Source organism: Sphaeramia orbicularis, chromosome 2 (genome assembly GCF_902148855.1).
Source record: "Sphaeramia orbicularis chromosome 2, fSphaOr1.1, whole genome shotgun sequence".
NCBI classification, from domain to species: Eukaryota; Metazoa; Chordata; class Actinopteri; order Kurtiformes; family Apogonidae; genus Sphaeramia; species Sphaeramia orbicularis.
Genome location: NC_043958.1, coordinates 61,296 through 88,741, shown reverse-complemented (window position 1 = coordinate 88,741; position 27,446 = coordinate 61,296). Strand labels below are relative to the sequence as shown.

At 37.2% G+C, this 27,446-nt stretch overlaps 2 protein-coding genes and 1 pseudogene across 2 annotated transcripts in view; 1 reads left to right on the top strand and 2 right to left on the bottom strand.

Moving 5' to 3' along the window:
- Nucleotides 1–3,472, bottom strand: part of plcd4a (phospholipase C, delta 4a) — a 44,189-nt gene extending 40,717 nt beyond the window's left edge. The window contains exon 1 of the mRNA XM_030157262.1: nt 3,337–3,472. The gene's annotated coding sequence lies outside the window, so the exon portion shown is untranslated. The remainder of the gene's footprint in view (nt 1–3,336) is intronic.
- Nucleotides 3,473–9,323: 5,851 nt separating this feature from the next.
- On the bottom strand, nt 9,324–19,327 carry cnot9 (CCR4-NOT transcription complex subunit 9). Its single transcript, XM_030157272.1, has 8 exons — nt 19,155–19,327; nt 18,127–18,306; nt 16,667–16,782; nt 16,460–16,569; nt 16,135–16,244; nt 13,295–13,393; nt 13,107–13,198; nt 9,324–10,747 (listed from the first exon to the last, which is right to left on the bottom strand). The coding sequence occupies exons 1-8, from the start codon at nt 19,170–19,172 to the stop codon at nt 10,579–10,581; spliced, it is 894 nt and encodes a 297-aa protein (XP_030013132.1). The 5' UTR covers nt 19,173–19,327; the 3' UTR covers nt 9,324–10,578.
- Nucleotides 19,328–21,448: 2,121 nt separating this feature from the next.
- Nucleotides 21,449–24,448, top strand: LOC115434119 (E3 ubiquitin-protein ligase TRIM39-like; annotated as a pseudogene).
- The last annotated feature ends 2,998 nt before the right edge of the window (nt 24,449–27,446 follow it).

The following is a 27,446-nucleotide window of genomic DNA, read 5'->3' as shown; positions in this document are numbered from 1 at the left end:
CTCTACTGAACCTTTCTTCACCATTTGTTTTACTAGAATCTTGTGTAATTTAGCATTTTTTCAGTGAAAATCAGGTATTTTCCTGTATTTAATTCACTGATCATTTTTTTGTTTATTCTGTCTCAAACTTTGAAGTTAAAAAAAAAGAAAGAAAAAAGAACTAAAAAAAAACAATAAAACCAAGAAGTCAATTACATATGCACCCATCAACAGAAAAAAAATATAAATAATTTAACATAAATGTACACATGTATCAACTCATAAACACAGTTTGAGAAGCAAAGGCTTATCTAGTCCTGCCCTTTCCTTACTTTTAGTGTCAGATTCATAACCAGATATATTTCCTTCATCTGCGATTTATCACATTAAAATAAATAACATGGAATAACTGGTCAGAGCACCTTTGGAATGTTTGTATCACCACTGTGCAACCAGAAATAAAAACAAACAAATAGGGACTAAACTGTACAGGGTAGAACACGTAAACCCCAAACTACATCTAAACCCATCATCACCATCATCATCCTCATCCTCTTCATCATCATCATCATCCTCATAGATAATCACGGAAGCTCAGAGTAAATTCAAAGGTTCTTCTATCAAAGCAGAGAAAAACTGAAGAAAATGCAACTTTTTCAGCAAACTGAACCTAAAACAAACGTGTCCATCCTAGGGCTGTGTATCAGCAAGAATCTGGAGACACAATACAAATCACAATACTACGATCACCATACGATATATCATGATACTGTTAAAAAGGCAATTTTTTTATTTGTTTCTTTCTTTAAATGACTATTTCCTTGAACAACTGAATTACACCAGAAATATTTACAAATAGGGATGTAACGATATGAAAATTTCATAATCACAGTTATTATGACCAAAATTATCACCGTTATCATTATTATCTTGGTATTATTGAAATTGTGCTCAAAATGTTCAAAAAATACTGATACACACACTGAAAGAATTTAACCAAGTTGTACTTTGAAAAAAAAAAAAAAAATAATAATAATAATAATAGTCCCACTGTCCCTTCTGTGTCAGAAACATTCCAATATTAACCCTTAGTGGTCTGAGTCTGTTCTGTCTGTTTTTCAGTCCTTTTCATTTGGCCTTTATATACTATAGAAACAAATGTTTACTATACCCATGTTTAGGATCTGTTTTTTCAGCACAACTTCATCTGTATCATCTGTCTATTATTTTTTCACTTTAACCTACTATAAAAACACAAAAGGACAGAAAAAAAAAAAAAAAAAAAAAAAAAAAAAAATCCGATTTGAAAAATATATATAATTTATTGCATAAATAACACAAAGATGCTTAACAAACCTTTTTAAAGACTTTAAAAGTGAATATTGGTTCCAAATATTAGGTATAGAAAATTAAAATTGTAATAAATTAAAACTATACTCTAATATTGGACATAAAAGCAGATCTTTCCATAGGGTTTTTTCCCCTAAAAGTGCAGTAATCAAACACAGTTATCATGATAATTAGAATTTAAACGGTAATACTAACCGTTGGGAATTTTGCCGCGGTTTATCGTTATACCGGTAATCATTACATCCCTATTCACAAACACTAAACACATTTTTATTTGATCAGAACAGGATCTAATGCTGTATCACAAAATGTTCCTGTGTTCAAACTTAAATTCTGTTTCACAGACATTCCAGTTTCAGATCCTGTTCACATGTTCAGATTCTATTAGTTCAGAACGAACATCAGAACAGGATTTTTGTGCGATCCCAACAAAGAAATTCAATAAAACAGTGTTAAATATTAATAAATAAAATATAAACAATAAAGAAAAACAAAAAAACAAAAATGAACCTCCACAATATGTGCATTTGAATAAATACCTAAAAATATCCATACAGTATTGTGAAATGAAATATTGCGATATATTGCAGATCCGATATTTTCTCACACCCCTAGTCCATCCACTGTCATTTTTTCAAACTCCAAGGGTTAAGACGTTTCCACGGTAACTACGGAGCCTCTGAATGTCCAAATGGGTCGTATCTGATGACCGCAAAAAGACGACAAACTGTATTTTAGCTGAAACCCTTCAACATACGGACGGGTTTGTCGGCTGTGAAGTTCTTAACCCTTTCATGCATGAATTATGAGAACCTCAGCCAAGATATTTTTCCTGTGTTTTTATTCCTCTTCAGGCATGAAAAAAACAATGCAATCAAGTTTTTTTTAAGGAGTTACAAAAATGCCCACTCAGCCGAAACATTTTTTTTTAAACCTCATATCAGAAAGTAGTTGTTTTTCCATTGACCCTCAAATTGTGCAAATTTAACTTACACATAAAAATGGACCTAATGGAAAAGCGACAATTTTGCCAAAAGTCTCATTTGTCGATTAAAAGTTTTTGCACTGGCAAGAGGAGTTTTTTTGGGTGTAGCGCAAATGGTATATCACGAGAAATTGCAATGGAAAGACCTTTTTTCGCAACTAGAGTCAAGTCAATTAAAAAACGGATGTTGACGGACGTCACAACAAGTGAAGAAGAAGAAGAGGAAACGTGGCGGTATGTGTGGACACACCAGGAAACCACATCATTTTATAATTTAGTACAAGATAGAGGAGTAATATATAATAATAATAAATATATCTGTAAATCAACACCAGATTTACTTTCATCGCCATGTTTATGGAATGACGTCTAATGTCATCTCGCAATAATAAATAAGCAAATCCTCGCATTTGTGATTTAATTGAAAATCCGACATTACACACTTCTGTTTTTTCGACATTTAGTAAATATCGGTAAAGTTTTACGCAGATGTCCAATGGAAAAGCGACTTGTGATATGGAAAGCTATGCAATAGAAACATTTTTAATGCTGCTAATCTGATGTTTTCTCACATTTTAACATACTCTAATACTAGTTATTATTGACTTCAAGGAGATAATATGCAAAAAAAAACCCTGTTAATTACAGTCTAATATCAATTAGCAATTGATTTACACTTAAACATGTTAGTGCAGATCAGGTTTACAAAGAACAACGGTATGAACTGCACCGTCTGGGACGATGCATAAGTGTCCACTGTGTCGTCTGATATGCAACTAAAACAACTAAACGCAAGAACATACGATAGAACAGCTGGAGAAGAACTGTCCACTGGAGTGAGCGCTGTGCATGAAAGGGTTCAAGTCTTTTGGTCAGTAGATGGTTTGAGTTTGCCAGCTGCTGTTTGGGTCTTTACGGGTTGAAGGTGTACATGTAAACACAGAAACAGTCAGTCTCCTCCTCCTCATAATAAACTCTCGGTCGCTCAGACCGGTCTTAACCGTATCATCAGCGTCTCTCACCTGTTGCAGGTGCATCCCTGGGTCGTGGTCGCTGCTGATCAGATCATCCGTCCTGGGAGCTGCCGTCCCTGTGCATGCTGGGATGCACTGATCACAGCCTGAGTCCACTCACTGTGACGCTGTCCGGCCCCTCCCCCTCCTCCCCCTCCTCCCTCCAGGTCACCTGTTTGGCCCTCTTTAACACTTTGTAAACTCTATTAAGGCTCGTGTCTTTATCACACTCCGTCCATGTCCATTTGGCTGCAGGTCCAACATCCAAGCGTCTGTAAAACACCATAAACGATCATTAGACATAAAACATATCAGTTTAAGCTCCAGGTCTGTCAGATGCAAGTCCTCAAAACTCACATCTGTTTATATCTGTAATAGTCAAATGAATATTCTGTACAGGTACACTGTAAAAAACATCTGTAATTTAACAGAATTTTCACTGTCTATTCTCAAAAATGGAAAATTATGGTTCTTCACAGTTACAGTTTTTCCTGTTCTTTTCCATTTGACATGTAAAATCACAGTCTGTTTTTGTCATTTCATTGATACTTTCCTGTATCTTAAAAATACAGGAAAATTCGGTCAAATAAACAGTGAAAATTCTGTTAAATGACAGATTTTTGTTTACAGTGAGAATAAAGCTCCACCTCTGGCTCTGATCCTGTTCCTGTCCCGGTTGGACCACATTAAAGCAGTGTCCTCCACAGTCTCAGGACACTGTTGCGTCCAGATTTGGCCGTGGACCTCCACCGTCCACACATGCCAGGTGGAGGCAGGACTCGCACAGCTCCGCCACAGCGAGCCACCATGTTTTCTGTTTAGTCTAATGTTACTAAGCCCTGCTCATCAAACTTTGATCATGTCAGTTAAGCTACAGACTCCAAGGACGGGACAGGACCTCAGGGGACAGATCCACCAAAACCTGCATAAAACCACTGACCACCGCACACCGCTGGATTCACGACTCAGATCTGTGCACACACCAGGGCGCCACGAACACACGTTTGTTTGTGAGTTGTAAATATTAATATTCTTCTTTTCTGCGCTTCATCTGTGTTACCTGCTCATGTTCTGAGGCATTAATAATCTACAGCTTCAGCTCAGCTTCACCGCTCAAATTACACCAACGGAGCCAAGATTAAAATGCAGGGGCTCCCTCACAATGACCTCCTCTGGGGGGAGGGGGGGGGACTACACTACCCAGCAACCACCTGGAATTATGAACACACCCATCAGAGCATGTCATCTACACTACAAGGACAAAAGTATGTGGACGCATTGAATCCAGGTGTTTGTTTTCTAACAGGGGTCTGGGATCCAAAACAATAAGCACTAATGTCAGAACAGAGTTTTATATTATGGGATAGATATCATTGCAACAGTTAGTTTGGGCTAAATTGTTATCTTTGTTTCCAAAATGACTCATTACTCCATCTACTTTCTTCACATCTCACTTAAATTTTAAGGAAATATTGATGTTTCTGTGTCAAATTCTCATGAACAGGACATCTTACAGCTGTAGACATGATGTGTCCCAATGTTTATGTCCATATAGTTTAGAAACATCAAGAAGTTATATTTAGAGAGTTTCTTTTTTATTTTATTTTACTATTTATTTATTTAAGATTCAGTTGACTAAAGAAAACATGAATGGATCTGCTTGTCTTGTGGTTGTATGAAAAACAGAAGACAGCACATATCCTGTATGATGACACTACTACTACTACAACTACTACTAATAATAATAATATAATGTTATTATTGTTATTATTACTACTACTGCTACTGCTATGAGACATATTTACTACATTATTTAACTTTTGTTCTGAAGGAACAGCTGAAAATGTTAGTGTGAGTTTATTGTCTGTGCCTTTACTTCATACAATTGTTTGAGAAGTGCGCCCTCTGGTGGACAACTAGAACAACTACACTAATCATGGATTAAAGTTTTTCTTCAAGTTTTCTTCAAATATGGAAGAAAAGATGAGAAGACAAACGGATGTACTTTATATCTGGAAGAAAATAAAACTGTAACTATAATTTGTGTTTCAGCCTCCATCTGTTCTCAGTATTGATTTAATACGACACAGACACACTGCCTGTCTCACATTTGTAGTTATGAATAAAAACCAGCAGATGGCAGCACCTCATAGAGGGAACGACTCATCCAGAGTCTTCGATATAATAGAGTCGTGACACTTCCATAGACTCCCGTTCTAAAAATGGCTGACGAAATATGCACCTACTCCTGGGTTACAGAGGGGCCAATAGTTCCAAACATTCAGTGTAACGTGTCAGAACACTTTCATTTCTGCTACAGCTGATCTAGCAATTCCAGCGCTAAGTTAATTAGACATCGTCATCTTTCCAATTTTCAAGTGTATTTCCAGTTTTAGCCGACATTTATGTTGTAAATTCTATTGTTTTTTTTGTATGTCTTAGTGTTTGTATACATGTATATCTTAAACTAGTGTTCTGTTGGATTTGCAACTGTAGTCCTACAGTTAGCTCCTTTGACTTGTCCAGCTGTTGAGATTGAACCACTAGAACCACAAATGATGGAGTTTTTAAGATAAGGGAACGTTAGTCCAAATGTTATCGGTGGTTTTAGTTGTTTGGCTGAACCTGGTGGTAATTATACTATTTTCTTTTGTTCAGACAAGGTCTAGTTTTTAGATGTTACCTGCCTGACAGTTTGGACTGTGACTCCAGTCTTCCTCAGAAGCGTCCTCTGACCTGCTGCTGACGTGTCATGTCTTTTATCAGCTGGTCTGCTCGACAGGCTCTGATTGGTCCGCGCCTCCTCTGCCTTGGGTGGTCTCTGGAGGAGGGAATCCCAGGTGTGCAGAGGGTGTACGCCCCCAATACACCCTGTCTGAACAGAAGAAAACAGTATAATTACATAAACAGAAGACAAAATGAGCGTCATTAGCCTGAACCTGGTGGTGTTGGGTTCAGTTTGTCAGCTGAGGTCATGTGATCATTAGCAGGAGAGGAGCTGTGATCAATAAAAGTTCATTAAAGTTATTATTCATGAGTTAAAGGAGGAGAAACTTCTGTAACTTGACGTTTGTAAGATCTGACTCATCCTATAAGAATTCTGTTGAGTTTTGAGTTTGCTAATGTTGAGTTTTTACTGAGTTTAGTGTCTGTGCTAATGCTAACATGCTAAGTTAGCCTGTCTGCTGTCCTGTGGTTCATGTCTTATTGTGTGTGTTCAGAGCTGGACACACACACAGAGTTCACAGATAAACACTGTTTTCTGGTTGGACCACAGTCCTACAATAAGAAAACTGAAAATGGTTACTTGTCTATCTCCTCACCAGTGCAGTTCAATTACAGAATGAATGAACTGGTAAAGTTAGCACCACTCACGTAGCCTATTCAAGCTAACACCAGCCTTTCCCCCAAAAATGGCAGTTTTCACAGTAATAAAGTCCGTCCTTTCGGTGGTCAGCCCCACTACTCAAATGTCAAACACACACAACAGCACATACAGCAGAGACACAACAGGTGTGTGTGGTTTACTGTATTATTTACCATGTTCACCGCTGTTTGTCCCACAGAGGAAACAGAGAGCGCATTCATTCATGATTAGTGCAGTTGGTTCAGTTGTCCACCAGAGGGCGCACGTCTCTATTTACTGTTTGACGTAAAAGCACACATAATAACTTCACACTACCATTTCCGGTTATTTCCTACAAAATAAAAGTTAAATAGCTTCGTAAAACCTCATCTTCATACACAGGATAGAAATAGCATTTATATCCCGACATGCTATTTTTTATAGTGATTATATGACTGAGCTAAATGTTATTTCCTAAACAAAATGCCCGTGAGTGTTAAAGTCTTGTAAATACAGCAGTGTTCAGCTAGCACCGTTAGCATTATGTTGCTAATTTTTTTACAAACCGAAATATTTAAATAACTTTAAAACTATTCCTCACACGTCGTCTACTACAATATATCAGCTGTAAAAGCACACAATGAGCTGGTAAATATTTTATACATTGGCACAATTTAGCTTATATACCACAACTGTTCCAAATTTATACCTTCGTTCTGCGCATGTCCAAAGTGGGACTCCACCTCGATCACCCGGATGTAGGTCCATCACCAACTGATCCGACGAGAAACAAATGCAGAGGTTAATTCATCTGCTACAGCGTTTTTTGTCATATTTATTTTTGTATTATAAAAATGTGCATGTTGTGTACACTATAAATATGTAAAAACATTAGCGAACAGCAACAGAACATTAATAGCACAAACAGAACGAGGTGCTGCCATCTGCTGGTTGTTCTCTGTAACTACAAATGTGAGACAGTTTGTGTGTGTATGAAATAAATACTGAGAACAGATGGACGATGAAACACAAACTATAGTTATAGTTTTATTTTCTTACAGACATAAAGTCCAGCCGTTTGTCTTCTCATCTTTTCTTCCATATTCAGAGAAAACTCGGCGAAAAACTTAAATCCATGATTAGTGTAGTTGTTCCAGTTATCCACCAGAGGGCGTACTTGTCAATGTTTTTCCAGTTGTCCAGTAGAAAACATAACGTCTGTTTCAGATATTAACATAATTTCATTATTGGGTAAATATCAGATCCACTGTGCGAAATAGAGAAATAACAAGCCCTCCTTTTCTGGATTTAAAAATGAATTCAAAATATTTGTCTTGTCCCAAAGAAAATTAGAAAAAAACAAAACTGCAATGAAAATAAACCAGAACGTTGCTCGTTAGTTATTTTAATTTAAAAGTCTTCTCTGTTGCATCTCTGCTTCTATACGTTTGTCTAATGATTTGCACCGTATTGTATTTGAATGTATTTTTGTTCTACATATCCCCATGATTTTTGTACTTTATTTTATTTATGTTCATTTGTATTACTGTATTATTATCCTTGTTGAGTTTGTAATTTTCACAAGTTCAATAATTAAAAAAAAAAAAAAAACATAACAGGAGGGGCGTTTAAGGGCAATTTTTGAGTTCACAACTAGTACTTGCCGTAATTCCCATAGCTCGTGAAGGCAGCATTAAAACCATAATATGAATCAATGAAAACAGAACCATCATGAAAAAAATCTAATATCAAACAAAAATGAACCAATAAAGGGAGAAAATATGTTAATAGTCTGTTTAACGCTGATGTGATATTTACATTATGAAGAGTTTACTGGAAAATATTCACTATTCTAAAAAAAAAAAACAAAAAAAAAACACTGAAGCAATTCCACATAGATAGATAGAAAGGATGGAAAGAAAAAGGAAGAATAAGAAAGAAAAGAACAGAAAAGGAAAGAAAAGGAAATGAAAGGAATGAATAGACCATATTGCATGCGGATTTTTGTATTAAACATCATGTAAAATAATACAAAAATGTCTTTTATCTGAAAATAGTTTCTTTTTTCTCAGTATTTCTTTTTAAATTAGACCCAAAGTGTTTCCAAACCTGCTTCAGAACATTCATCTACATCTGGGTTGAATTTTTAGCTCCATGTCCTGTTTCATAGAAGAACCCATATAAAAACAGAAAAAAAACTGAGGAAAAAAGGACTTTTACAGTTAAATATATCATGAACTGACCCTGAAAACAGACATGTTCAACCACTGGCATTTGTCAAACTATCGATGAATCAATGTGGCGGCGTTTCCACGGTAACTTTAACACAAAGAAAAAAACAAAAACAAAAACATTTGTTCATCTTCTGATGCTCCAAAGGAAAAAAAACATAGATGCGACCAAACTTTATTCCAACACAAAGCTCTACTGAAAGTAAAAATGAATGAAGTTGCCAGAAGTCGTTCAATGTTCGGTTGAATTTTATGCATAAAAATATTCACAGCAGCATTTGACATGAATAAAAGAACTCATACAGAATAAAAACAACTGTCAAAATAAAAGCACAAGCACCTGACAGTTCATGACTTCAAAAGGATTTATCTGTTTTCCATTTTACAACTTGGCACTACAGTATTTGAAGATGTTTCACTGCTCGAAAACTGTTTGAACTTCATTTGAAAATAAATGATGACAGCAGGGTTACTTATTTTCTTTTTTTTTTTTTTGCTGTTCCAGAAGACATGACAGAGCCCTTTACAAAACTCAAGGACAAAAATTGGAAAAAATCACACAAATGTTAACTTGCACAAAGTTTCTCTTCTCCTGGTGTAAAGTAGAAGGAAGACAGGAACAAATCTGATCAACCACGGGCATTTACAAACGATGCAACTACGTCACAAACCAGCGTTCTGTTCATGAGCGATGGCTGCAAAAGCCGTTAACGGTCCAGAACACAAGGCCACTCAACACTTGTGAATGTTTCCAAAACCACGGATCCTGTGTTTTTGCACGTGTGAACACAAACTCATCAGTTGAAGGCCGCTGTGCTCTTGTGTAAAAACAGTGTGGTGTCTGTGGGACAGATGGAGCTGGTGTTCGTCTACGTCAGGGATGTCCACCTCATGTTAGTTCAGGTTCCACATTCAGACCCAGAGGATCAGACCAGGAAAATAAGAACAGATTAGTCTAAAAACAACAACCCCAGTTTTCTTTTAGTGCCAAAAAAAGTCAAATTAAATTATGAATGAATCCTTTCACAAAAAAAAGTGAATAACCTGAAAACACTGTAATCCATGTGTAGTTTTAACAGTATTAGTCTTCAGCTCATCATTTCTTCAGTAGTGGAAAAAGGCTTTGGTTGTCCTCATGTATGTGGGATAAACTGCATTTAGATCCGTCTGCAGTCTTTGAACGGTGCCCAGTAGAGTTCCACTGCTCCTTCTGCACATGCTCAGTTCTGTCCAGGTCAAAACTGGACGTTTCAGCAAATAATGAAACATCCAGAAACGTCAAACTAAACTAATTCAGTTTAGGTTGGTTTTTTTTTTGGCTTACAATTAACAAAAAAAAAAAAATAGATCTGCATTCGTTTGCGTTTGTCTGATGGAGCCAAACCTTTTGAAACAGAAAAAGATTTTTCCACAAACATTTCATGTCAATATTTGAGTTTGAATTAAACCCTGTCAGTTTCTTCCACTACTGTGTGTGTGTGTGTTACAGACATTCAGGAAAAGCAGAACAATGTTTGGAACTAAAATGAGTTCGACACCGCTGACTGTCAGAGTCTTCAGTGTCATTTTGACACTGTCGGGCCGGGCCGGTACCTTTGGTGGGCCGGTTCTGGTCCCCGGGCCGCACGTTTGACACCCCTGCTCTCAGTTGTGGGTTTCAGTGAGGTAGGGGTGTCACTGTGGGGGGAGGGGGATGCCCCGCGGGTCGGTGACCTGCCCCTCCTGCAGGTTCTTGACCAGCTGGGCCAGCCAGCGCTTGGTGGTGGTGTCGTCCTTCAGGACCTGGGCGAAGGTGGTGTCCTTCAGCTGGTCTGGGAGGCACTGACGCAGGGCTTCTCTGGCCCTGAACCACAGAACACACACACACACACACACACACACACACACACACACACACACACACACACATTAGACAGGGGTCCAGGAACACACACACACACACATTAGACAGGGGTCCAGGAACACACACACACACACACACACACACACACACACACATTAGACAGGGGTCCAGGAACACACACACACACACACACACACACACATTAGACAGGGGTCCAGGAACACACACACACACACACACACACACACACATTAGACAGGGGTCCAGGAACTACACACATCCTCATGGGGTTTTTCTCTGGTCCTGGTCTGAGCCAAGGTTCTAATAGTTTTAGATTTTTCATTAAAGTTTAGTTTTATTTAGTTTTGACCTTTTTTTCCCCTCTAATTCAGTTCGTTTTAATTAGTTTTTAGAGCAGGTTTGCTAGTTTATATTAGTATATTATATTAGTTTATATTAGTATATTATATTGTTTTTTTTCTAAATGCTTAGTTGTAGTTTAGTTGTAGTTTAGTTGTAGTTCAGTTGTAGTTTAGTTGTAGTTTAGTTGTAGTTCAGTTGTAGTTTAGTTGTAGTTCAGTTGTAGTTCAGTGGTAGTTCAGTGGTAGTTTAGTTGTAGTTTAGTTGTAGTTCAGTTGTAGTTCAGTTGTAGTTCAGTTGTAGTTTAGTTGTAGTTTAGTTGTAGTTCAGTTGTAGTTCAGTTGTAGTTTAGTTGTAGTTCAGTTGTAGTTCAGTTGTAGTTCAGTTGTAGTTCAGTTGTAGTTCAGTTGTAGTTTAGTTGTAGTTCAGTTGTAGTTTAGTTGTAGTTCAGTTGTAGTTCAGTTGTAGTTCAGTTATAGTTCAGTTGTAGTTCAGTTGTAGTTTAGTTGTAGTTCAGTTGTAGTTCAGTTGTAGTTCAGTTGTAGTTTAGTTGTAGTTTAGTTGTAGTTCAGTTGTAGTTCAGTTGTAGTTCAGTTGTAGTTTAGTTGTAGTTCAGTTGTAGTTCAGTTGTAGTTCAGTTGTAGTTCAGTGGTCTCTTTTCTCTTCTTCTCTGTGCTCCTATTCAAATCAATCCCAGACAGGACTCTGCTGCTTTAGTCTCCATGTTTCCAGGTAGAGTGGGGACCAGAAGACGACTGGAAACCACAAGTGAACACAAGTGACGGAGCAAAAAGTGTCGTATTGTGCCGCTAGCTAAAATTGCTTGAGTGAAATAAATCAATTTCCGATCAATCTGACATTGACAAAAATGAAAACAAAGGGAATTTTATCCATCATTTTTATCCGTTTTAGTTCGTTTCGTAAACACACAATTCAGTTTAAGTTATCGTTTTTTTCTTTTAATTATAGTTTTTATTTATTTCAGTTCATGAAAATGTTTTTACAATTCTAGTTTTGGTCATTTCGTTAGTTTTCGTTAACGATAATAACCTTGGTCTGAGCTGCTGTTGCATCAACCAACAACTGAGGAGCACACGGAAAACTCCAACTAAGGGCTGGAAAAACACTAACGACCTGGACATGGGTTCTACTAGGGATGGAACGATTACCGGTAGAACCATAAACCGCCGTAAAATTCCCGACAGTTAGTATTACCATTTAAATTCTAATTATCATGATAACCGTGTTTGATTACCGCACTTTGAAAACTCACGGTACTGCACATTTCCAGGAGAAGAATCTATCTATCTATCTATCTATCTATCTATCTATCTAGCTAGCCTTGAAAAAGAAACTAAAACAACTCAAAAAAGTTTATTTAGAACATTTTAATTTCTTAAAGATTATAATGTAAATTGTGTCTTCTGTCACATGTCTAAGGGACCCCATTTATAAGATGAGGACTGCTGCTGGGGGTGTTATTACAAAATGGATCTTGTAAATGAACTGTCAATAGTAATTGTTTATAAGAATTCTGTAATGAGATTGATTGATTGATTGATTGATTGATTGATTGAGTAGATTCAGTTTTGTGCTGCTACTGGAACCTTAATTTCTTGAGGGATCAATAAAGTTATATCTAATCTAAACTAATCTAATCTGATTTAATCTAATCTAAACTAATGTAATCTAAAGTAAGATAAAGTAATCTAATCGAATCAATCAATCAATCAATCTAATTTTATTTATATAGCGCCAAATCATAACAAAAGTTATCTCTAATCTAATCTAATGTAATCTAAACTAATCTAATTTAATCTAAACTAATCTAATCTAATCTAAACTAATCTGATATAATCTAATCTAAACTAATCGAATTGAATCTAAAGTAATCTAATCTAATCTAATCTAATCTACTCTACTGTGTTTGTCTTGACACACTGATCCTGGTCTCAGTGGAGACATACTAAAGGTGTTGTGGTTGAATGTTGTGCAGTACCTGGAGTTGTCCGACAGGCGTAAATAACAGCGGACCACATGCTTCAGCAGACGAGCTGAAGGCTCTTTGGAGAGCTGAAGAACCATTTTACCCTGAAACACACACACACACACAGAAAAACACTGATGACGAGAAGGAAAAGTACACACTAGTGTTTTATAAAGTCATGAAAAACAAGATGAACTTACAAGGATCATGGCAACATGAGAGAAGCGCTCGTACGTTTGGCAGATGTACGCCAGCCCTGTGTCATCCAGGAGGATCTTCTGAAGAATGAAGGTTGCAACCTAATAAAAAAGGAACCAACTTTATTTATTTTTAATTTTACCATTCGAGGGAACAGTTTAGCTCTCTGCGTTTTACTCCTGTACTCTGAAATCGCGCAGACGCAGAAGAAGCCGACCTTCATGGAACGTTCCCCTGGTGTGATTGGGATTACGTAAAGCCAAAGCCTTCAGTGCAGGGTTCTCAAACTCATGTTCTTTCAGGTTCCACATTCAGCCCAATTTGATCTGCAGTGGGCCGGACCAGCAAAATAAAAGCATAATAACCTAGAAATAATGACAACTCCAAATTTTTGTCTTTGTTTTAGTGCAAAAAAGACCCCATTAAAATATGAAAATACTTACTTTTATAAACTACCCAAACAAAAAGACGTGAATAACCTGAAAAACACTGAAATTTCTTAAGAAATGGTAGGTTTTTGGTCACGTGTTTCCACAAGAAGGAAGAGAAGAAGGAGGAGAAGGACTAGAGATTGGGGGTTGGAGTATATATGTTTTCACGTCTTCCTACTCCTTTTCAAGCATGTTTAATTTCATTAATTACATTTATTTATTTTTTCTTTTGTTTACTTACCAACCTTTTATGTATCATTACTGACACAGTATTTATTTGGTTGGTTTTGTTCTGATTTCACTGTCTACATGTTTGATATAAAGATTTTAATCAATCCTACACACTGCTGTTTTGTTTTTGCTGTTACTAATACTTTGTGTGGCCCATTTAGCTTCCACCTGGAATGAACTGTACGATATAAAAGAAGTTTTACTTGACTGGTGTGTGTGAAACACCAGCTCAGACAAAGTCCCACTAAAAGTGTTTCCCTTAATGTTGAAAGAACTTGGATTTGTCAGAAAGGCGTATAGAACAAGTGTACTACAGCATTCCTACACATTTGAAATGTCAGAATTCCATACTTTCTCCAGATGTCTTGATAAAAACTTTAATCTTTAATCTTTAAATTTGGGATTTATGAGCCAGTAGTCTGAGAACTTCCATCTACCCATTCTGACTTCTGCCAACAATCATACAAGGCATGTTGAATATCTCGCTCACCAACAGTGTGTGGACGTCACCTGTCCGTCAAAGCAGCAGTGACACTAGACAACACCTGGGCGGGGCTTAAAATGGGTTGGAGTAGAATAAGAGCAGAAGGCGGGGCATTCAAATGTCCATCTGCCCAAATGTTTTCTGGGATGCATAGCCGACTGTATGTGCTCTCACACAAACATTTCAGCTGCAATAGCAGGCGCCTTAAAACAGCAGACTGATCCATTTCTTTTTTTAGATATTCATAATTTTATGTTTTAGAAAATAGAACAGTGGGAACAGTCTGGAAACATGAATATTTTTCCATACATTTGTTTCCATTTTCCAGACCTGGAAATTTATTAAATCAAATTCCATATGTTTCCATACTTTCCATAGTTATGTAAGAACCCTGGTACTACACGCGAAGGTAATATTTAGATCTTCAGCTGAGCACCATGACGACAGTCTGTAGCAGATGCCCTGGGCCTCGGGTATAAAAGGACTGAGCAGCACTCAGAAAACTCAGCTGAATGTGTAAGAAAACAATGCATTAAAAGTCAAGAGAAAGTCTGGCCATTATCCTCCACTACTGCCAACTTCTCACAACCCATTCACTGATGTGAAGATGTGCTTTGTTCTAGGAATTATGATTCAGACAAAAAAAGATGAAAGATGTGTTGAAAGTTTGTCATTATTTGGCTCAATCATGGTCAAAAACTGCTTTAACCCTTAAAGACCCAAAAAGCTACTAGTGACCAAAAGCATCGTCTCATCTAGAATGTTTAGTAACTGTTAAACCACCAGTCCTATTAAAACATGGCAATAATTGGTGTAAAATACAGTTCTTCATCTTTTCATGTCCATTAGATATGACCCATTAGGACGTTCAGAGGCTCCGCGGTTACTGTGGAAACACAGTCATCTTCTACATCATTGATTCACCAGTAAAACCCATGGAGTTGGATCAATGACAGTGGATAAAAGGAATAAAAATGAATAAAAAAGCCCCTAGAAAATGATAATGTGAAAACCAAGCAAAAGAATGACTGAAATAAAGCAAAAAAAAAGTAAAATAAGCAACAGAATTCACAAAAACAGCCAAAGTAATGAATAAAATCAACAAAAATGAACAATGTCTCAACAAAGCAATAAGCAACATTGACAAAGTAAGCCACAAAGTGAACAACATTAAAGAAAAAAATGTAAGAAAAAAAAGGCAAGAAAATGAAGAAAAATAAAATAACTAAAATCAACAAAATGAGAAAAAGCAAATAAGAAATTGTACAAAATAATAAATAACATGGAGAAAATAAGCAATAAACAAAATGAATAAAAATGTAAACACTGATTCACAGTGAAACCCATGGAGTTGGATGTTCATTTCTTGATATCTTTGCTGAAAAAGTCAGTTTTTCTTCAGTTTTCTGTTCCTGATAAAATAACCCTTAACTTTCTTCTGAGTTTTAATGAACATCTACATGATCAGTGAATGAAATATTGGAAAATTTATGATTTACACTGAAAAAATGCAAAATACAGACAATGATATTACAATAAATGGTGATAAATTATTTACAAAAGGTTAAATAGAGAGAAAAACTCATTAGGGAACTGATAAAGAAGTGTTGGGTCTTTATGGGATAAGGTCTTGTCAGTATTAGCAGTAGTTTTGTGCAGATGGGTGACGTATGGGTGAGTAGTGAAACCAAAGTACCGTTTTTGAGAGTTCACTGCCAGACTCCATGATACGAAGGCACAAGGGAATGATCTCGGTGGTCAACAGAAAGTTGATCACTTCTTGCTCATCTGTTTTCACAAGAGCACCTGGCCAGGGTTGAAACAGTGAAACAGTGAGATGTCAACACTTTAAAATATGTTCATTATATGTGTATTAATTACCAAATTTTTACAGTACAGTCACAGAAAAAATAACTTAAATGTACACTTATCAAACTGTCAACTAATGCAGTCAACACCAAGTTTTACTAATGGAATGGAATGTACTTATAGATACATGATATTTACTCAAAAAATCTTACCTATAACCCCGAGGCTAGTGAGGCGGAGGTATTCGAACGGCCGTGTTTTGCTGACTGTGTGTAAAAATGGGTAGAGGAAGAGTGGTATGTGTGCAGCTAGAAAAGCTGACCTGTGGAACAAATCAAATACACACACTTCATTCCAAACTATACGATTTACAGAACAGTGACTACAGTATCAGCATGTTCTGAATGGAGTTCACTGACCTGGTCTCTGGATGAGAGGCCACACACTGGAGCAGCGCCAGGGCGTTACATACTCTATTGGACTGATGTGCTGTCAGGGTGGGGGGGTTGATTGATGGGTAGATGTTGACTATTTCCTAACGATAGCAGGAATTCAAAAACAGCCCATTAGTATATATAACCCTGAAGAAAACAACAACTTATCCAGTGGTGCGATTTTGTATTTTTAGTCAAGTACTATATAAATCCGAGGTGTTTCATGCAACTATATATTCTTCACTAGGTCTCTGAGGTAATTATGTTACTTTTTACTCCGCAGAATTTGTCTCGACAGCTTTAGTTACTTGTAATATTACAGATTTCCATCCACTTCTTATCTAATAAAAGCCACAGATCTCCTAAAATGCTGATTTTGAACATGTGTACACATTGTGGGACACCGTGTCCTTTTATGAGGAGGTAAAACTCTATTCCTTCCCTCTTCAGATGGAATCACCACAAAGCTGAGGCGTCCTTTACTTGAGCTCATGTAAAGTTGACTGTAGAGATACTACATGGTTCCCACCAGAAAGTGATGCTACAAGGATGTGATAATCAACTTAAAATCACACATTACTGTAGACTAATAACCCTACTGATTAGGAGGGACTTCACACCGGTTCCAACGTAAACATCTACAGCAGTAAAATGCAACACACACATTAATGCAGCAGTAATAAAAATTCAAAACATCATATATAATAATAAAACACTGGCAGGAACCATTTTACTACACCGTGACTATTTGTATTTGCACCATTGACGATCGTTGTGGAGATATGGTTTTAAATGCAGAACGTCTGTTTTATTAATTGGTTTATTTAATAGGGACCATGCACATTTATGAACATTAAAAAAAATACACCCATGTAAATATGCCAGAATTAGTAAAAATAACTACTTTTCATCTGCAGTCCCTACACAGGTGACAGAATCAAAACCTAAAACAGCTAACATTAATACATCACCCCTTTGCTATAAATTAAAAAATTTAAAAATACACATAATGATGACATAGGCATCATCAAAACAAACAAAAAACAAATAGACATAGTATGATCACAGGGGCATTAGCCGATACATTCACCTCTATACTTACATACAACTAAACACAGACAGTGTACGTGTGATGAAAAGCATGTCAATTAAAAATGAGTGCATCCCTGGTTTTCTAGGAGCCACTGTTTTAAGTGAGTTTTAAAAGTGTTGTATGTTGGACACACTCTTACTGGGAGGCACAGGTTATTCCAAAGTTTACCTCCTGCTATTGACAGTACATTTTGGCCAAAAGTGGTGCGTCTGAATGGTATCACACAATTCCCATTTACAGAGGCCTGTGTACTACCTCCACTTTCAAGTCTTTGGAAAAACATTCATAGAGTACCACCAAAGTGTGGTATGAGTACCTCATTTAAACATGTGAAAACTCCTCCGTCACTGACCTGCAACAGGGCTGCGATGGTTCCACATGAGTGCCAGAGCATGGGAGCGAGATCAGGAACAGACTCCCGCTTCTTGCTGAGCTCCAGCAGGGCATTCTCTCGGGTTTCTGGGCTGGACAGCTCGTTGATCCACTGGTAGATCTTTTCTCTGTCGACCTGTGCAAGTGCTGTTGTTACAGCCTGAAAGGACCAGAGGAAATTATAATAGTGAGAACTATGTTATATTAAAGGTGTCACATGAGACTTATTTTGCTGCTCTTTTTAATGGCAGCTCAATCAAATAACTGCAGTATGTTACAGGTGCTGACTGTTTATAGAGAAGATGAAAAATCAAAGTTTATTCAGTCTGTACCTCCAACCTGGAGTAATTGGAAAACGAGATCTTAAAGTATCTTGCAGTTTTCTGGGTTAGTTTTATGTGATTCATTCACATTAATGCATCAACAGTGAATCAAGTAGTTCTGCTATTGCATTACAAACTTTCATTCGTTGACGTTTATTTCACTAGTTGGTCATTGGTCAAGTATTGTGGTACACTAAAATTAACCTCAAACCTTAATATATTCAGAATTTAAAAAAAAAAAGTTCCATCAAGTAATGAATGAATAATACCAAACTAATAGAGCATATTAACTTGTATGAGTAAATGTTTAAAATTTCCGGTGTAAATCAAAACTTAAGTCTGGATAGTTTAGTATGCAGAACAAACCTGTTACTTAGGCTGTAGAAAATGTGTAGTTGTAATTAAAACCTCACTCGTAAAAGTCGACTTGCTCACTACCTTACACATGATATGACTTGAGTCTCGTCATATTGTCAGAATTTCGTTGTGAAATTTGCATATATTTAGTATGTACTGAGACGAAAGCGGGAGACGAACTAAAGGTAAAACTCTAAATCTGACAACAATAACCTGCTGACTTAAACCGTCATTTATATTCTGTCACCATTCAAGTCCAGCCTGTTTTGAAATGTGCTAATGCTAACTGACTAGCTAACTCAGAAGTGAACAGCCGTACTTTACTTACTGCTCCTGTCGCCAACATTCTGTTTAGAGCTCTGATTCAGTAAAATAAGGCCCCTCGTGTCTGGGACAGAATTAGAAGCCTGTAGAGGACGTTAAACAGAAAAAACAGTCTGCTAAAACGCAGATAGAAGCAGGCTTCATTGGCAACAACGATGCCAACCGGAAGCACTTGTTTGAACTTCCGGTTGACTGTTTTAAACACGACGAACAGATCAGTGCGTTTACAGTATTGCGCCCCCAGAGCCCTGTAATGAGAGTTAGGACACACTTGACATGTACTGGACAATGTCAAAGACAGCTTTTTACTAAATAATATCATCATTCTGGGTCAGTTTTACATGCACAAATGTAAACATTTGAAGATGAAACCCACATGTTCCAGTTTGCATCATGAGTTTCTGCTCTAGATGAAAACTCTCAGTCACATGAGGAGGAAACCTGCACTGAAGCTTCCACCAATTATTAAAGAATAGAATTATTAAAACAAGCCTTAGCCCCCCCCCCCACACACACATACACCTCACATTATTTGTTAGTTATTTAAATTTTCTATTTCTTTTTTTTTTCTTCAAAAATTGCAGTCTTCATGGTTGTTGACATCTATATATGTATTCCTATTTGCCTTTGTATTTTCTTTAATAGGGATGCCATGTTGTTTGTATCTCTGTAGATTGTCAATTTAAAAAAAAAAAAAAAATGTTACGCCACGCTTTGATGTCGCCACTCCGGTGATCACATGGTTCAACAAATCATACTGCTGGTAATTCTGTCCAATAATAAGGATTAATAAGTTGAACATACACAATACTTTTTTTTTAACTGAACTTGTGAAAAATTACAAACTCTCAACAAGAATAATAATAATATAGTAATACAAATGAACATAAATAAAATAAAGTTCAAAAATCATGGAGATATGTAGGCAAGAGCAAAACTACATTCAAATACAATACAGTGCAAATCATTAGGCATTTGAAATTAACCTATAGGAGCAGAGATGCAACAGAGAAGACTTTAAAAATTAAAACAATTAGTAATGACTAATGTTGTGGTTTATTTTCATTGCAGTTTTGTTTTTTTCTCATTTTTTTAGGGACAAGGCAAACATTTGAACATCCACAATCCTGCTGCCATATAAATGGTATTTGTGGTGTCTGCTGACAGGACACATGTCCCAGTAGATGTTTCCAGTTCCATCAGTAGCTCTGTCAGTGGGCCTCACTTTCACACATACATGCGTTTGATACATGGACAAAGTTAGAGATGGAACATAGGACAGCAGATTGTGTCCACACATACACTGGACATACACTAACCTGTGTTTGAATGGCATTGAGTTAGACCGTCTTTGTTTAAACCATGTGTAATCCAACTAATCCTGGTGTCTAATTTGAGAATGTGTGTGTGTTTGTATCCAAGTGGAGTCCCTGAATGCAGCACAATACGGACAGAGAAGGACATGAGCCCCAGCTGTAGTCATACTAGGTACAAGCACCAGTACTGAGTTCATATTCATGTGTGTCCTGAAACCTGACAGCATTCTGCATATTTACACCAGCAGACCACCACTAGAGGGAGCAACACACAAAGGAACAACAGGCCTGAAGTCCATGACATTCACACACCAACTCATGTCAATCGACACTAATGATCAGAGACAGTCATGGAAAAGCGCTTCAGTAACAGACGTGTTCATTCATGTGAAGCGTTCACTAATAAATGGATCCTGTTCATATTTTAGAAGCTAAACTGCAGGTTCAACAGCTGACTGGACAGATAATGCTCTGACTGCTGTTTCTAAACATCCACACTTCCACACATGTATTTACAGAACCAGAACCAGAACCCTTCTACATTTCATCTGTGCTCTGTGATAAAACAACACACACTTGGATTTTACCATCTATCATCTATACTGAACACCAAATAGTGTCAATACCTCCAGTAAGGATATATATTAAATATATTAAACATATAGCCTCAGTATTCAGCCAAGGTCAACAGTGCAATATATTTATCTACCATTTGTTGGTTGTCATGCTGCTTTTTCCTGCTGTATATCTATATCTATCTATCTATCTAGATAGATAGATAGATAGATAGATCGATAGATAGATATAGATATAGATGTTCTTTTTTCTATTGATCTGTTTGCCTCCCATAAATATACTGTGCACCACAAGAGAGTTGTCTTTGAAGTTTCATTGTACATGTGTATGATGAAAACAGGAAACAGGTCAGAGGTGGAGCCACATTCAACAGAACAAAGATCATTTCTCAGAAATGAGAGTGAACGTTCTTGTCAGTGTGATCAGAGCTGCAGACGTGTCTGTGGAACAGTCGAACAAACCTTAAACCCACTTCATCAGATCTGTTTCCAGTCTCAGCAGAGTCTCGGACAAACAGCGGTGAGTCCAGCTGAGCTTCAACAGCACACTTCAACTGCAAACACACAAATAGAACTGTATTCATTTCACACCAACTCTCCTGAAATGGTTCCTATCACTGAACCACATGGATAAACCAACAGGATTCACACAGATTCTAAATTATTGTAGTCCATGTCCTTTAGATGGTGTGGACTTTGGTTCTACATCTCTTCTTGCTTTTGTTTCCACCAACATTTTCTACAGTTACACTTTAATGAACTTCCAGAAGATTTCAAAGTCAAAGTATTGGACTGACATCATGGATTTTAAGCACTGCTGTAGAGTCATGTGACTGAGCAGTCACACTTAGATGAAGACCATAAAGGACTTTTACGTGTCGATGATCACATGATGATAATTACAAATATTTCAGTGTTGTATCTGTTCTGTTGGTCCATAGATATGGCTGCTGCTGGTCGTGTCCCATCTGTAGATCAGTTCCTGTGTTCCATCTGCCTGGATGTCTTCACTGATCCAGTCACAACATCATGTGGACACAACTTCTGCAAATCCTGCATCTCTGAACACTGGAGGGTTAATGTCCCATATCAGTGTCCCATGTGTAAAGAGGATTTTGACACAAAACCTCAGCTGAAGATCAACACACTATTCTCAGAGATGGTGGCTCAGTTCAGACATGAAGCTCAACATGAACCAGACATCTGCAGCTCAGACCAACAAGCTGCCAAACCAGGAGAAGTTCCTTGTGACGTCTGCTCTGAAACCAAACTGAAGGCCCTGAAGTCCTGCCTGGTGTGTCTGACCTCCTACTGTCAGACTCATCTGGAACCTCATCTGACAGTTTCAGGACTGAAAAGACATCAGCTGATCCACCCTGTGAAGAACCTGGAAGACAGGGTGTGTAAGAAACACGACAAACCTCTGGATCTGTTCTGTAAAACTGACCACACATGTATCTGTGTGTTCTGTCCTGTTTTGGACCACAAGAACCATGAGTTTGTTCATCTGAAAGAAGAATATGAAGAACAGAAGACAGAGCTGAAGAAGACAGAGGCTGAAATTAAACAGATGATCAAGGAGAGACGACTGAAGATCCAGGAGATCCAACGGTCAGTGGAGGTCAGTGAGAACGCTGCAGACAGAGAGACAGCAGAAGGTGTGAAGGTCTACACTGGTCTGATGAACTCTGTTCAGAGAAGTCTAGACCAGTTCAAAGAGAAGATCCAAGAAAAGAAGAGAACCACCAAGAAACAGGCTGAAGACTTCATCAAAGAGCTGGAACAGGAAATCTGTGAGCTGGAGAAGAGAAGCACTGAGGTGAAGCAGCTCTCAGGCTCTGAAGACCACCTCCACTTTGTCCAGAGGTTCACATGTGTCAAAGCTGCTCCATCCATGAAGACCTGGACAAAGGTCAGCGTCCGTCCACCATCATATGAGGGGACTGTGAAGAGAGCTGTGTCTGAGCTGGAGAAGAAACTCACAGAAGACATGAAGAAGGTGGTTGAAGGTGAGCTGAAGAGAGTCCAACAGTATGAGGTGGATCTGACTCTGGATCCAGATACAGCAGATCCTAGACTCATCCTGTCTGATGATGGAAAACAGGTTCATGATGGTGGTGTAAAGAAGAAACTTCCAGACAAACCACAGAGATTCTCTAGTTGCTCCATCTTAGCGAAGCAGACTTTCTCTTCAGGCAGGTTTTACTTCGAGGTTCAGGTCAAAGGAAAGACTGACTGGGCTTTAGGAGTGGTCAGAAGGTCCATCAACAGGAAACGGATCACACTGAGTCCTCAGGACGGATACTGGAGCATTGGATTGACAAATGGAAATTAGTACAAAGCTTGGGCTGATCCTCATGTCCGTCTGTCTGTGCAGTCTGGTCTTCAGAAGGTGGGGGTGTTTGTAGATTATGAGGAGGGTCTGGTCTCCTTTTATGACGTAGGTTCTTCAGTTCTCATCTACTCCTTCATTGGCTGCTGCTTCAATGATAAACTCCTCCCATTCTTCTGTCCATGTCCTAATGATGAAGGTTCAAACTCTGCTCCTCTGATCATCACTCCTGTCCACACTGAGTAAGAAATTCATCAAATGTACAGATTTTCTCTGATTTACTGGAGTCACTAAACTGAGAGACAATGCAAACTGTTTGAACATGTATGAATCTGTATCCAAATGCACTGAAATACTAACACTTGTGGTGATAATAATCCAGGAGCCATAGCCGGAGCCTGGACCCTTCACCCTGGAGCCTGAAGCCTGGGGTTGGAACTGGCGCTCGCGCCAGCGCCGGAGCCTGGGGCCTGGTGTAGGAGCCTGGAGCCTGGAGCCTGGAGCCTGGAGCCTGGAGCCTGGAGCCTGGAGCCTGGAGCCTTCATCCTGGAGCCTGGAGCCTTCATCCTGGAGCCTGGAGCCTTCAGCCTGGAGCCTGGAGCCTGGATCCAGCGCTCACGCCAGCGCCGGAGCCTGGAGTCTAAGAGATTCTGATGCCTGTGATTAAATACAATGATAACGATGGTGTTTTCATGTTAACTTTAATTAAAAATGTTGTGGATGTGTTTCCATGATGTGATTGATTTTATACATTTAAATGATAGAAGTGTTCAAGAGAATTCAATATTCAATAATAACAATGACAGTAAAGATTATGTTCAACAACTGTAATAAATACAGTCATATACTGTCTTCATTTTCAATTAAAAAAAAATCCCTAAATATTAAATGTTTGTTTTCTATTTGTTCATAGTTAAACACATATGACTGTAAACACTGCATTTTCACATCAGCTCAGACGGAGGTTATACGATGACATTTAAGACCAAATACATTGAAACGATTCATCAATTATCAAAATATTTTCTGATTAAATGTACTGAAGTTGAAATCCAATTAATCCATTTGATAAATCACAAACCTGTGGCTGATTGTGATGATTCTGCTCAAAGTCTGAACTATGTATTTACGTGTAAACAATGAAGAAATAGATGGAAATATTCACATTATTTCTATTTTGTGAAATTCCAAACTTCAATATATGTTAAACACTAAACAGATTTTTCTTGTGTTTCTTCTTTTTTTAATCTAACACTGTAATAGTCTAGTTGTAAATGATGTAAAAATGCAGAGTTTTACCATCCAAACCCCCAGAAAAGCCCCTTCAGCCTGATAAAACCCTTATATGAATAAATCCAGGTTGTCGATTGGGAATCTACTTCAACAGATCATCATGTCCAGATCACCCAGACCTCAGAGATGAAATGGACAAACTAGTAGCATTTTAATAGTTTATGCACATGGTAACTGTGAAAAAATCTGTGTGTTTGACTGGTGAATCAATGTTGTAGAAGATGACGGTGTTTCCACGGTAACCACGAAGCCTCTGAACGTCCTAATGGCTCATATCTGATGGACATGAAAAGATGAAGAACTGTATTTGACCTGAATTATTTGTCTGTATTGACAGGAACAGTGGTTTAAAAGTTATGGAACATTTCAGATCAGTAGATGCTTTTGTTCGCTGGAGGGTTAGACTTCAGAATGAAGGTAGAAATTTGACTTTTTTTTTCCTTCCTGCTGGAAAGGAAATGTTTATACACTGCAACAAATCTGAGAAAAGCAAAATCTGTCAACTGTAAGTAAATGTTCTGCTTCCGTTCTGAGACGCAGAAGGACAGAAACACAGGGAAAAACACTCCAGTTCTTTTTTTTTTCCAGTCGCCTAGTTGATTATTGGATGACTTGTACACCTGCACTGACATATTTTCCATCCTGCTCAGACAATGCATGATCATTATTTTTTAACATGATCTTTATTTTTAACAATATCTTTATTTTTTAGCATGATCATTACTATTAACATGACCATTATTTTTTCACATTATCATTATTGTTAACGTGATTATTATTAACATTATTTTTTATTAATATGATCATTATTTTTAACATTATCTCTATTTTTTTACATTTTTTTTTTTTAGCATTACTTGTCAGTGAAATCTGCTGATGGGGTCAGAACTGTCAGGTTTCTTCAGGAGTTCAGGAGCTAATGTTGTGACGGTAGCCAGTCGTGGCGCCTGCGCAGTGCAGTCTTCATCTCAGTTTGACTCGTTCTGTCTCGGTGCTGCCATCTGCTGGTTGTTCTCTGTAACTACAAATGTGAGACAGTTTGTGTCTGAAATAAACTCTGAGAACAGATGAACACTGAAACACAAATTATAGTTACAGTTTTATTTAATTACACACACAAAATCCATCCGTTTGTCTTCTTATTTTGCTCATTTTAGTCTTACTTTAGAAGTATTTGTTCAATTTTATGCTTTATTTCAAGGTTTTTTGGTTCATTTTTTTCTTATTTTGCTCATTTTCTTCTCACTTTAGAAATATTTGTTCAATTTTATGCTTTATTTCAAGGTTTTTGGTTCAGTTTTTCCTTATTTTTCAAGTATTTTGCTCATTTACTCCTCACTTTAGAAATATTTGTTCAATTTTATGTTGTTTTTTTTTTCAAGCTTTTTTGGTTCATTTTTTTCTTATTTTGCTCATTTTCTTCTCACTTTAGAAATATTTGTTCAATTTTATGTTGTTTTTTTTTTTCAAGCTTTTTTGGTTCATTTTTTTCTTATTTTGCTCATTTTCTTCTCACTTTAGAAATATTTGTTCACATTTATTTTTTATTTCAAGGTTTTGTGGTTCATTTTTTTCCTTATTTTTCAAGAATTTGCTCATTTCCTTCTCACTTTAGAAATATTTGTTCGCTTTTATGCTTTATTTCAAGATTTTTTGGTTCATTTTATCATTGTTTTTTATTTTGCTCATTTACTCCTCACTTTAGAAGTATTTGTTCACTTTTATGTTTTTTTTTTCAAGGTTTTTTTTGGTTCTTTTTTTTATTTTGCTCATTTTCTTCTCACTTTAGAAATATTTGTTCACTTTTATGTTTTATTTCAAGTTTTTTTGGTTCATTTTTTCCTTATTTTTCAAGTTCTCATGTAGTTGAAATAAAAAGAAAAACAAGCATTTATGGATGGACGCTGAAACACAAACTATAGCTACAGTTTTCTGTTATTACAGACATAAAGTCCATCTGTTTGTCTTCTCATGTTTTCTTCCACATTCAGAGAAAACTTGGACAAAACTTAGTGCAGTTGGTCCAGTTGTCCACCAGAGGGCGCACTTCCCAACTCACTACGTGAAGTAAAAGCAGACACAATAACTTTACACTAACATTTCCGGTTCTTCCTACAAAATAAAAGTTAAATAGCGTCGTAAAATCTCAACTTCACACACACAGGGTAGAAATAGCATTTACATTCCAACACGCTATTTTTTTAATTAAGATAATGTAACTGAATTAAATAACATTTGCTAAACAAAATGCCCGTGAGTGTTAAAGTCATGTAAATACAGCAGTGTTCAGCTAGCACCGTTAGCATTATGTTGTTAATTTCCAAAATATATCCGAAATATTCAAATAACTTTAAAACTATTCCCCACAGGTAGTCTACTTCAGTATATCAGCTGTAAAAACACACAATAAGCTGATAAATATTTTTACATTAGCATAATTTAGCTTAAATACAACAATTGCTCCAAATTTATACCTTCGTTCTGCGCATGTCCAAACTAGGAAGTCACCTCGATCAACCGGATGTAGGTCCGTCACCAACTGATCCGACGAGAAACAAATGCAGGGTGTAATTCATCTGCTACAGCGTTTTTTGTCATATTTATTTTGTATTATTAATATTTGCATGTTGTGTACACTATAAACATGTAAAAACATTAGCTAACAGTAACATAACATAATAAAAGTGTTGTTTATCTCTTGTTGTGGTCGGAGTCATTGCGCCTGCGCAGTGAAGTCTTTGTCTCGTGTTCGTTTGATGAGCCTTTTCTGGATTTACAAA

Coding starts and splice junctions, on each gene's coding strand:
- cnot9 (XM_030157272.1), bottom strand. Junction 13,394..16,134: donor GCAGTGAACTCTCAAAAACG/GTACTTTGGTTT, acceptor CTTTTTTATTAG/GTTGCAACCTTCATTCTTCA. Junction 13,199..13,294: donor CTCATGTTGCCATGATCCTT/GTAAGTTCATCT, acceptor TGTGTGTTTCAG/GGTAAAATGGTTCTTCAGCT.